This window comes from Lepidochelys olivacea (assembly GCF_965140295.1).
Source record: "Lepidochelys olivacea isolate rLepOli2 genome assembly, chromosome: 10".
NCBI lineage: Eukaryota > Metazoa > Chordata > Testudines > Cheloniidae > Lepidochelys > Lepidochelys olivacea.
The window spans coordinates 67,270,647-67,282,935 of NC_140420.1; the positions used below are offsets into that span (position 1 = coordinate 67,270,647).

The following is a 12,289-nucleotide window of genomic DNA, read 5'->3' on the forward strand; positions in this document are numbered from 1 at the left end:
CACTTCCCAAAAGGGGTACAAGTAAATGTTACTAAACCCTTTTCTGTTCTTTGCTTTCTTAGTACACTCAGTTTCTATCTAGGAAGTGCAACATAAATTAATAAAGAGGAAAGTGTTTATATGAAACATACAGTATTAATTGACCAAGAGCAACTTTTCATTTGATTTCATTATGTATATGGAATGGCTCAGCTACAGATAAAAGATTACAAAATTCATATGGATGAGAAGGTTTTGCTGATCAGTAGCAAGCACTACAGAAGGTCAAAGTGTGGCAGAGCATTTGAGATACAAGCTTCTGAAGTTTGCACAATAGCTTAAGCCAGCACAGGCTGACCATGGTGCCTTTCTTGTTTAAGAAACCATTGGGAGTAGGCGTGACATTCCCCTGCTGTTATCTGGACTGGTGATGCACTAGGTCACTCCAGTCCTTGACTTTGGGAGCCAGCCTTACCCTGCTCTGCTGTGAGAACCCCCACTCCTGGGCTGTTCACTCACAGCCTCTAGCATGTAAGCTGCTTCCAGCACATGAGTGAGCACTTTTGGCCAGCCGCTGCTTGGATTGTGCAACGAAATTACACTAGACAATATCTCTGGTCCCAGACACAATCCTAGGAACCTCCGTCTTGCATTGTCCGGTTATGCACGCTGGACGATGCAAGCTTATCTGAGTTCATGAATTTAACAAAGAAATTGATATGTACCAGGCTTGTTATCCCAAGGGGAGTCTCTGACATGCATCAAACCAAATGCACTGCTTCAGGTAGAATAAACAAACAAATTTATTAACTACAAAAGATAGATTTTAAGTGATTATAAGTCAAAGCACAACAAGTCAGATTTGGTCAAATGAAATAAAAGAAAAACTCTGTTCCTGGAGAGTTTTGCCTGGGTTTGTTTTAAGCCATGAGGACACATTTTCAGCCTCATAACCTATGAAATTACAACCTATAACATTATTATAACAACAATACTCAGTGCATCATGAGCTTTCCGAAGACACCCAACATGACAAACTTTGCATTGGATACCACACAATCATATTATTAGGATGAACATGGGGGTGCAGGGTGTTCCCCTGAGATACAGAGTGTCACAGTAGGACTTTCCCATGATGGGTTTTCCTTTGAATCCTGTCAGGGTTGGGGTGAAGGAGGAGGTCTATTTGCACATGATACAGAAGAAGCAGAAATTCAGCTCTCATGCCTCACAGATTCCTGAGATAAGCACGATTCTTGGGGATCTACCAGAAGCACACAGATGTCTGCCAAGTGGCCTTGTTCTACTTTACTGGCAGGGCAAGGCCAGCTCTTTAACTGAGATCTCAGAAGGTTTCTGCTGAAACAGGGTATTGTTTTCAGCCATTTGTTCCTGGAATTATTTCATTCTTCTCTCTTACGGATCTTGTCAGCTCCTCATTTTCCCCACAAGGGTTCAATTTTGTGTGCATGTACTCAGTCAATGTTTGCTGTTCTGATGCGAGTTTTGGAACTGGCACATATTTTTTAAATTATTACAGATTGTTCCGATAAGCAGTCAGCATCCTTTCCCCACTACCAAAACAGAGAGAATGCTTCATAGCAAATAATGTATTTGTAGCTTATTGTGCTCCCTGGTTAGGAATAATAATAATAAACCTAGCTTTAATATTGTGTTGTTCATCAGTAGAGCTGAAAGAACTTTACAAAAGGGGTCAGTATAATTGCAAAGGAGGTCAGTATCTGGAACCATTTGATGGAGTCCTTTCCTTTTCATATTCAGTTTGATGCTGATAAACATTCATGTATCTGATGGATATGATTGTTGTAACTGGCAAAGGAAGACACTCATGTTGCCACCGTCACAACTCCTATGTTACACAATTTCCACAAATTGTGAGTTTACAATAACAATAATTTTAAAAAAATGATAAAGTTATCCCTTCCTTTAGAACTCTTTGTGTGTCCTCTCTTCTCTTAGGCACTGCTCTTCCACAAGAGTCCAGGCAGGCAACCCCCTGTAGCTGCATGGAGCCTAGATTAATTAGTGGAATTCTAAGACTTCTGCTTGTCAAAAGACAAACACAGAATCAGGGCCTGAGATTCACAGCTCTTAGGGGCAGGGACTGACTTTATCTTTGTGTTTTGAAGAACCCCAAGCACAGTGTCAGTACAAAAAGTTAATTGTGGTTAGATATGTAGGTCACGTGGTATGTATCTGTTCCCTTCCCATCTTGGATGAGTGTAGTTCTGAGACTCTGGTTTTCAGTGAGAATACTCATGTTTACAATTTTAAAGTTTACTTACCATAAATATATTCTAATGTTTGCTTCAAATCCATGGATCATTGATATTCAGTTTAACATGAAATGGACTTTTATCATTGTTTGCTTCCTCTTTGCATGTTGCTCCTGTGTTACTGAGTACAACTGGAGGGCTAGGTGGCACAAACAGCATACACAACAAGCAACTGTGAATTATGGGGCTGTAATTCCATTGAGAGGTTTTGGTGATACCACTAAACTGGAAAATGAAATTCAATTGGCTTGTGAGCCAACAGAATCCTGAAAGATTGAATTACAGCCCTGTAAAATTTACCAAAATGTGTCTACAGGACCAAATCCTGATCTCATTGAAATTAATGATACTTTTGTCACTGGCTTAAATGGGATCAAATGTTGGCCTCTAATGCATGGATCGAGCAAGTGACAGTCTTGCATAGGCTGTCTCTATGCAAACTATGAGCTTCTATCTATGTTTTCTGCTGTTAGTTACTCACTACTGTTGGAGTTTCAGGCACACCCCTGAATATGATGGTGGATTCTTGGAAGTCATCAATTTATGAGATGTCTTTTGGTTCACATTGTGCACTACATGTTACAGTGAGCTAATGGTCTTTCACAACACCTCTGAAGTCTTTGGATCATATGCTTATGAAAATAAGTTTAGAGTCTGGATTTTTAGCCCCATTTGTCCAAATCACAAAAACATCATGCTGTTCTTATTTACATTATAGTAGCACTTAGATGCCACTACCAAAATCAGGGCCTTGAGATTTATAATAGGTGTATATATAGTACCTAGCACAGAGACAGTCCATGTCCCAAAGAGTTTACAATCTAAAAGGCAAACAAAATAGATGCACAGACAAGTGAAGTGAGGTACCCAAAGGTCCACAGCAGGACATTGGCAGAGCTGGAAACAGAACACAGGTCTCCTAACTCTCGGTGCAATGTCACATTGCCTCTCCAAAAACTGGTGCTCCATTTGACAGGATTTACAACATCGCATGATTTTGTGCAATGTATGGTTCCCAGTCACTAGAGCTTCAGCAGTGGAATAGGTTGGATTCAGGACAGTTATAGGTCCACAATGAGGTGTGTAGGGAATCTTATGAATCACTTTGCTTATTCTTATCATCTGCATATTCTCATCTGCTTGCTTTCATGATCAACAAAGGGCCAAATACTAAGATAATTTCCTCCCCTCCGGCCACACACACACACTATTGTGCAGCATTGATGTGCAAAGTCAAACAGTTATTGTGTAGCATCCACAAGTGGTGGCATGCCAACTGCTAATGATAAAGTTCCTATTTATTTATTAATCAAATATGATTTTGCAACATTAAAATGACAAATTTCAATGCATAAGTGACAAGAAATAGAAAGATTACAATTCTCATGGCAACAATAACTCACCAACATTGCACATATATAATATTTTGAGTACTAGTTAGACTGTTAAATGGACTGTAAACCTACCTTTATTTATATAGTAAATGTTGTTATTGCACGTGTCACCAGGTGGCACTATTACACATAGTCTTCAAAGTTTGTTTTCTTCATGTGCAAGCAAGTTCTTAAATCTTGGAAGAAATGTGGGTGCCTATGTTAATTTAGGGGTATAGAAGGTTCTGGGCAGAGTTTGCTGAGTGAGTGGCAAGAAAGTAATTGCTTTCTGCCTTGGTGTCTGATTAGAGCCAAACCTTGAGGCAAAGTTGCTCCCTGAGAGATGGTCAGGGGTGTAAAAGAAAGGATTGCCAGTATCTCTGTTCTAGGATTAGTGCATATAGTGTAAATAAAGCTAATTACACTTGGACTATGCCCAAACTGTATGTCATTGATTTCTCCTGCACTGAGAAGTCAACCTGCAAGACCCTTGACATCTGCTTGGCAGAGGGAAAACGTTGTCAGAATGAGACAAGTGGTTGGAAAAAGAGGCAATAGTATATAGAGTATATGCAATGTCACTGAGTTGTGGGAGCATATATAACAGGGGATACAGTGAATGGTATTCTCTCTGTTTTGACTGAACAAGGAGGCAGGACATTTTGGGAAGGGATGGTATATTGGAATCAGAAGGTTCTGTGGCTGGCGGGAATGACCCTGGAGAGCCTCTCTAAAGCAAAGGCTGGGATGCTGAAATCTTTGAATGGTCTCTGCCTGTAAGGCATGACATCTGGGGGCCCCTTTGAGAGGAGAATGGGTGGAATGTTGGAGGCAGAAAGTTCTTTGACCATGGGAAATGACAAGTGGAGCTCTTTTAATAGTAGAAGGAATGCAGTATTGGAAAGGAGGAAAGCTCAATGGCAATAGGTCCTGTAACAGGAGACGGGCTGGATTGTTTGAAGCTGCTGGTTTGATGGTGGTTGAGAAGTCAGTTGGAGTTCCCAATAACAGGAGAAGGGATGGAATTCCCACTTCTCCACTCCTTTCATCACTTTCATTCTTATCTCCATGCATTCATCTCCGCCACCCCTCTATACCTAGAGTTTATTTCCAACTCCACTGTGCCAGGTACCCACTCTCTTTTTTGAAATCCAAAATGAAAACTCATGTCTTCTATGAAGGCCACAAACACTAATCCAGATCAGTAAAATGCTGCCACCTTCCCATATATAAATGAATGTCAAATCCCTACTTTAAGACAGAACCTTCATGATCTCACGCAGGGTGTGGCTGAATTGGTTGTCTGACTATACAAACTGCAAGCATCTCAGGGCTTGTGTATAATACTGAGCACATTTTTGAGTATTGGCAAATAATAATTAATAGTAATGATCACAATCTTGTGGAGTGATAGGGCATATAGGGGAAAGGGAGAAGTATCAGTGAAATGTGCACAGTAGAGGATGGAATTGGGAGCCAGTAAGCTGGCTGGAAGACATGCAAAGAGAAATAGAGATGGAGACTCTGTTAGCAACGAGGACAAGACTTGTCTGGGGTCACAAGAAGCTGTGTAAAACATTAGGTCATTGCTGTCCCTCACAGCCGCACACACATATTGTTGAGCACATGCAAGAGAATGGAATGGGCCATGATGCAGAATAACTGAGCACTATTATGGTAGCGGAGAAGAAGACAGCCTCACTGGAGCCTGCCTATACTCACCTCACATAAACTTTGTTATGGTTTGGTGTAATCTCAGTCCTGCTGTTCCCCATTACAGCTGTTCATAATAGGTAAGGAGGATTTTCCAGGGAAGACAAGCAGAGTTACTGCCACAGGAGATCTGCTGGAAGAGGTTACCTTGGAAGATGTATTGATTCAGAGCCTCTCGTGGGTTCCTGGATCCTGTTTCCCTGGGCAGCCCTTCTGTAACTGTATTGTGCAGCCCCAGCTGAGTGGAGCTGTGGCCAGTCTGGGTTACTGCAGCCACACTGTGGGAGGATTTTCTGCTACTAGACAGAGACAGGCAGTGAAACTGCTCCCTACTCTTTAGTGGATATTTGCTCACCACACTGTTTGCCATGATTGGGACTTTCTGCTCAAGGGCTGGAAGAGGGCTGGAACAGCAAGGGGTGTTCCATGACAGTATTAAGCTGCCTTGGCAGAGCAGTGATGGGAACTCTTGCCTGCACTGAATCTGGCTCGAGCCCATCCACCAAAATTCACACAATTTAAAATAAAAAAGTTATAGATTGATTTATTTGTACATGATGGTGAAAGCCAAAGAAATTCTTCTCACCCTCAAAAAGTTATCTGTTCTCTGGCCCTAAATGGTCAACAGCTTAAGAGCATAAGAACCTAAGAATAGGCATACTGGGTCAGACCAATGGTCCATCTAGCCCAGTATCCTGTCTTCTGACAGTGGCCAATGCCAGATGCTTCAGAGGAAATGAACAGGATAGAGCAATTATCGAGTGATCTGTCCCCTTGTTGTCTAGTCCCAGCTTCTGGCAATCAGAGGTTTAAAGACACCCAGAGCATGCAGTTGCGTCCATGACCCTCTTGACTAATAGCCATTGATGGACCTATCCTCCATGAACATATCTAATTCTTTTTTTGAAACCAGTTATATCTTTGGACTTTACAACATCCCTTGGCAATGAGTTCCACAGGTTGACTGTGCATTGTGTGAAGTACTTCCTTATGTTTGTTTTAAACCTGCTGCCTATTAATTTCATTGGATGACACCTCATTCTTGTGTTTTGTGAAGGGGTAATTAACACTTTCTTATTCACTTTCTCCACATCATTCATGATTTTATAGACCTTTATCATAACCCTCTTTAGTTGTCTCTTTTCCAAATTGAACACTCCCAGTCTTTTTAATCACTCCTCATATGAAAGCTGTTTCATAACCCTAATAATTTTTGTTGCCCTTCTCTCTACTTTTTCCTGTTCTAATAGGTCTTTTTGAGATGTGGTTACCAGCACACAGTATTCAAGGTGTGGGCATACCATGGACTTATATAAAGTTATTATGATATTTACTGTCTTATTTTCTATCTTTTTCTTAATGGTTCCTAATATTCTGCTAACTTTCTTGACAGCCACTGCACATTGAGCAGATGTTTTCAGAGAATTATCCACGATGACTCCAAGATCTCTTTCTCGAGTGGTAACAGCTAATTTAGACCCCATCATATTGTACGCATAGTTGGGATTATGTTTCCCAATGTGCATTACTTTGCCTTTATCAACACTGAATTTCATGTGCCACTTTGTTGCCGAGTCACCAACTTTTGTAAGATCCCGTTGTAAGTCTTGACAGTCAGATTTGGACTTAACTATCTTTAGTAATTTTGTATCATCTGCAAACTTTGACACCTTACTGTCTATCCCTTTTTCTAGATAATTTATAACTATGTTGAACAACACTGGTTCCAGTACAGATCCTTGGTGTACCTCCCTCCCTCCACTGTGAAAACTGACCATTTATTTCTACTCTTTGTTTCCTTTCTTTTAACCAGTTACTGATCCATGACAAGACCTTGCCTCTTATCCCACGACTGCTTACTTTGCTTAAGAACTTTTGGTGAAGGACCTTAGGCCATAATATTTTCCTTTGAACAGTTAATTTGCTATATATGTTATCACTCACCCTTTACCTTGGTTTGCAGCTTTGAGAGCTTTTATGTGGCTGAAGTTTCTCATGCATGTACAAGTATTTTCTGGCTTATGCATTACTTTATTTTGGGACAAACTAAATATATTTCATTTAAAACAAGTTTTCCACACTTAAAGGGAAAGTATCAGGTTATAAAACAATTCTAAATATAAATTTCCATATCTATTTTGCCTAATAAGATGGTTGATTGCTAAAGCATAAAGAATTTTAGAACTCTCATTTACTTTTCACCATTCTTGCCATTTGTTGAACATAAGAATTGTCAGACTGGATCAGACCAGTAGCCAATCTAGTCACTTATCCTCTTACCAACATGGCTGCTTCAGAGGAAAATGCAGAAAATCCTGCATGATACAGTTATGAAATAACCTACTCACAGGAAAAGTTTCCTCCTTATCCCATTACTAGCGATTGCTATATATCCTGAAATATGAGGATTTATAGATCTCTTCAAAACAAAACACCCCCTCCCCAAGAATTTTGGGTTTGGTTTTTTTTATCCTTGCTATTATAACTCTGGTTATAATCTATATAACCTTCCCATGATCCCTTCTTGAATCCTGAGAAGCTCTTGGCTTCAATGACTTCTAGTGGCAATGAGTTCCACAGGCTAAATGTCCCCTGGACAGAATATTCCTTACCAGTTTTAATTATGCCGCCTTTCAATATAATTGCCTAGTCCCTTTGACTTTGTGTGCTTCACTCAACTTGCTGGAAGAAGACAGACAAGTCGGTTTCACTTTTGTTTCTAGTCCAGTCAGAGAGCTTGCTTGTGGGTTTCGTGTATTCAGCGCTACAACGAGAATACTGCTGAAGTCCAAGCCCAAGTCTGGTTTTACTCACATTTTGTTTAAAAAAAAAAAAGTGAAAAGATTGCTATACCTATTGTTACAAACATGGGGAGAAAGGGGAAGACGGCTCTGTTCTAAGTGGCTCTATCTCTCTTTAACCACTACAGCTGGAACAACTGCCTTGCACGCTCACTGTCCCGTTGGGGACGCCTTGCTCCAGTCCACCGAGCTAATAACGCCCCGCACTAGTTTGCAAGGACAGCTAGCCTGGGACGATAAAGACAAGTGACTTTTCCAGGCTTCCCCGTCCCGATCCCCCAGAGCCCGGCCTCCCTGCCGTCTGGGACCATGTGCCGCCGCAGGGGGTGATGACTGGCTCTTGGCTCGCTCGGGCCAGCCAGGCCACAATAGCTCTCATGCCGCTGGCTGCGGGCGGAGGGAGGGGAGAGGTCCCGGGCGGGCGGCTGTGGAATGAAGCGAGGCAGCCGCAGTTGTCAGTCCCGTCACTGCTGCTGGAAGAACAACGGGGGGCTCCGGTTTCTGCCGCGGGGGGGCGGAGGGAGCGCGGGGGGGGGGGCGCGTTAACCTTTGCGGCGCGCAGCCTGCCAGCGACGCGGGGGATGAGCGCGGCAGCCGGGCTGAGCCGCGGAAGGCAGGTCTAAGGGGCAGAGAGCGGCGCTCGGGCGGGGAGAACCGCTGAGCCGGGCCAGTGTCTCCGACCATGCCAAGCGCCCTGTGAGCGGAGCAGCTGCGACCGCTGCTGGGATGAGCGCCTCGGCTGCCACCGGGGTCTTCGTCCTGTCCCTCACCGCCATCCCCGTCACGTACCTCTTCAACTTCCTAGCCGCCAGCAGCAGGTGAGCCGGGGGGCGGGGGTCCCCTGCGCCCGGGCTGGGCTGGGTAGGGGGAGCCGAGCGCCCGCGGGGGCCAGGGCAGGGCGCGCTCCCAGGCTGCTCACTGCGTAGCGTATTTTTAGAAGCTGGGCAGGGGAAGGACAAATGTGGACCCGAGAGAGGTACAACAATAGCCAGCGCCAAGGGAGTGGGCGGGCGAGGCCGCAGGGGCTGGGAGCTGAGGCCCCGCGGGGGGGGGGGGAGCGGAGGCCAGGAGGGTTGGAGGCTGAGCGCTTGGGGGTGGAGGGTGGGGTTAAGGGGGGACCTCGCCAAGTGATTTAGGCGGGAAATGGGCGCAAAAGGCTGAGAGCGGGGATCTGGGCTTGGGGAGCTGAACACTGGAGCCGGGCTCCAGGGTGTGGGGCTGGGGTGCTGGAGCAAGGCGTTGTCCTGGGTTGGGGCAAAATATCTCAGGTAAAGCGATGAGATTAAACAAGAGGCATGGAAGGACATAGAGATCCTATATCAAGTTCTCACCTGTCAGCACCCTGGCTGTGGAAAGGGGTGGAGGAGAGATCGTGGGTGGAATTCCCTTTGGAAACTGCAGATCCAAACCCAGCCCCAATAAGTTCTTAATGGGTTTTTGTGCCCAGCCACAAAAATCCTTCAGGGTTTTCCCTTTCAAAACTGTGGAAGTCCCCACATCACTGGGTCATTCATAGTCAGTTCCAGAGTCATCAGAGCCTAAGGTCACCATCATGCCCCCAAAGAAGTCACTTAAGGTTTTGCTATTGACATCAGTGGGTGAAGAATCAGGCCCTAAGTCTTACTGCATGGGAGTAGTTTCAATTTTTCTGTACCTCACCCTCCAAACAGGGCCGGTGTAACCACCAGGGCGCCAAGATTTGGGGGCGCTAAAAAGCAGTGCTCCCAAATTTTTTTTTTACACTATTGCTTAGGGGCAGGTACTTGTCAGTCTCCAGCGCTCGGGCCCTGCCAGGGCCAGCAGCCTCTTCACCTCGGAGTCTCCCCCGCTTGCCCGGGGGCCACTCCTCCTCTCAGGCTTCCCGGCTGCTGCCGCCGCAGCCGCCCGGGAGGACGTGAGCCGGGGGCGCCGCGGTGGAGGAGACGCAAGGGGCCGGGCTCAGCTGGGGCCCCGCACCTGGCGGCCGAGAGCAGCAGGAACCGGGCGCCGCTCGGGAGGAGCCAGGTGGCCCGAGCCCAGTGTGGCGGCAGCCTCCGCAGCAGCAGGGGCAGGCGGGGAGCACAGGCGCCCTGGGTTCGGGCCACCCGGCTCCCCCTGACGGGCGCCCGGTTCCTGCGGCGCTCCCCACCCGCGTCCTCCCGGGCGGCCGCGACCGGGAAGCCTGAGAGGAGGAGTGACCCCCAGGCAAGCGGCGGAGATTCTGAGGTGAAGAGGCTGCTGGCCCTGGCGCTGCCCGAGTGCTGGAGACTGACAGGTACCTGCCCCTGCCCCTGCCCCATCCTGGTACCACCTGCCCCCCAGCCCAGAGAGTGTTATCTGCCCCACCAGCCTCAGTCCCCTGCCCCATACTGTCAGACACCCCAAGCTCACTGTTACACCAGCACCCCTGGGCAAAGGGCCCCCTGACCTTCACAGCTGTCATCGCAGGCCTGACAAACTCACTGCACCCCACACGTTTCTTACAGGGCACCTACCTACAAAGAGGAATGTGGAAGGGATCCACACAAGGCTGGTAACTTGTCAAGAGTGAGAATCTTTGTGAGATGTGTGCATGGGTAATATTGAAAGAATAACGTATTTACCTTAAAAGTCTGCTTTACAGACTTGGAGTAGAAATTAGTCACCAGGGGATAATGGCCCTTTGGGGCAAGGGGGATTTGTCACCCTGCCTAACCTGGCTGGTGATGCAGTGCAAGGCTCAATTTAGCTTTGCACAATAGTAAGACTTTGAGTGGGACACCATCAGAGGCAATGGCAAACAACTGAAACGCCTTAAGGGTAAAAAAGAAACATTACAACAGCCCTTCTGACAGGCTGTTTATAATGCTAAGTTTACTAGTTTTCGGAGGTTGGGGGGGGGGGGGCAAGGGGGAAGTTTCACCTAAGGCGCAAAATATCCTTGCACCAGCCCTGCATCCAAGGGAGAGTTTCCTCAGCTGCGCCCTACAAGATGTCCCTGAAGATTTTCCAGTGTTCTACAAAGTTCTACAAAAACTTGAGAGAAACTTTGGATTTAAAATGTAGAAAAGGATCCCAAGAGTCTTTCTCCTAAGACACTTCAGGACTAATGGAGCATAGGGCCACAGTTAGCATCAGACATGTCAGTATGCTCCACTGCCTAAAAGTTTTTCAAAAAGTCAGTGCATGTAATAGACTGTGTTGCTGGTTTGGGTTGGAAGGGTCCAGGTACTTCAGATATTTTTGTAATATTCAGTGTGCAGATTTCTAAAAAGTTAGTGCATGTTTGATTCATTGCCAATATTTCTTTCTAGTAGGTACTCACCACTGTGCAGAAAGTCTGCATTTTATTCAATTGAAGTACTCAATCCTTCAATCTTTACTCAATAAATAGATCCAGTGCAAGATCCACTAAGGCTGAATAGCAGGATTAAGATTGAAGGAGCAAGTCTGAAATGTAAAACCATTCTTAATTTCTTGTCAGTTTTCATATTGTTTAAATATAACTTTCTAATTTATTTTCTTGAGGAGAAAAATCAGACTTGTAACTAGTGTATCTTCTGAAACCATATCCTGATGTCTCCAATATTCAGAATATGTTTTTTGAACAACCTTATGGTTTACTTAATTCTCCCCATATTATTTTGTATGTAAGCACAAAGGGGATGGATTGATCTCAAGAATCTGCCCTAAAGTGAATTTAGAACAATTTGCCAATCTAGAGATGTAAATAGATTTTAAATGAATTCTATTGAAAAATTTTTTTTCCTTGGGGAAGCTAATGTTTTTCTCTTTTCTCTCTGCGTCTTGAGTATTTCCATCATTTGTCTACCAGCACTTTACACAGCCTCTGACATTTATCCTCCAGGCCTTGTATTATGGCCTCCATCCTTATGGAAAAGGAAGCCCTCCCTGCAGAACCCCATCAACTCTATTTGCAAAGCATTCACCATGAGTCACACATAGCACTTCTCTCCAGCGCCTGAGAACACTTCTATAGCATTTCCTGCCCCTGGCAATCTAGGGCCTGGGAGAGGGAGGCCAGAAATTGAACCCAGAGCTATCGTGAGGCACTGCACAATGCTACCCCCAGTTCACCAGGCTGATCAATTTGTTTTTTTGTAATTTTACTTTGAAAACATTTCCTTTCACAGCTAGGTACTTTACT

General features: G+C 45.0%; 1 protein-coding gene across 7 annotated transcripts in view; it reads left to right on the forward strand.

The window, feature by feature from the left end:
• The first annotated feature begins 8,699 nt into the window (after positions 1 to 8,699).
• Positions 8,700 to 12,289, forward strand: part of TM6SF1 (transmembrane 6 superfamily member 1) — a 33,970-nt gene continuing 30,380 nt past the window's right edge. The window contains exons 1-2 of one of the 7 annotated variants that reach the window (XM_084640594.1): positions 8,700 to 8,981; positions 10,629 to 10,718. In XM_084640594.1, the coding sequence (XP_084496720.1) occupies positions 8,890 to 8,981; positions 10,629 to 10,718 (182 nt within the window). In that variant the 5' untranslated portion in view covers positions 8,700 to 8,889. Of the gene's footprint in view, positions 8,982 to 9,120; positions 9,140 to 10,167; positions 10,418 to 10,628; positions 10,719 to 12,289 lie in introns of those variants that run through there. The other 6 variants (XM_084640592.1, XM_084640595.1, XM_084640598.1 and 3 more) reach the window with 6 other exon arrangements.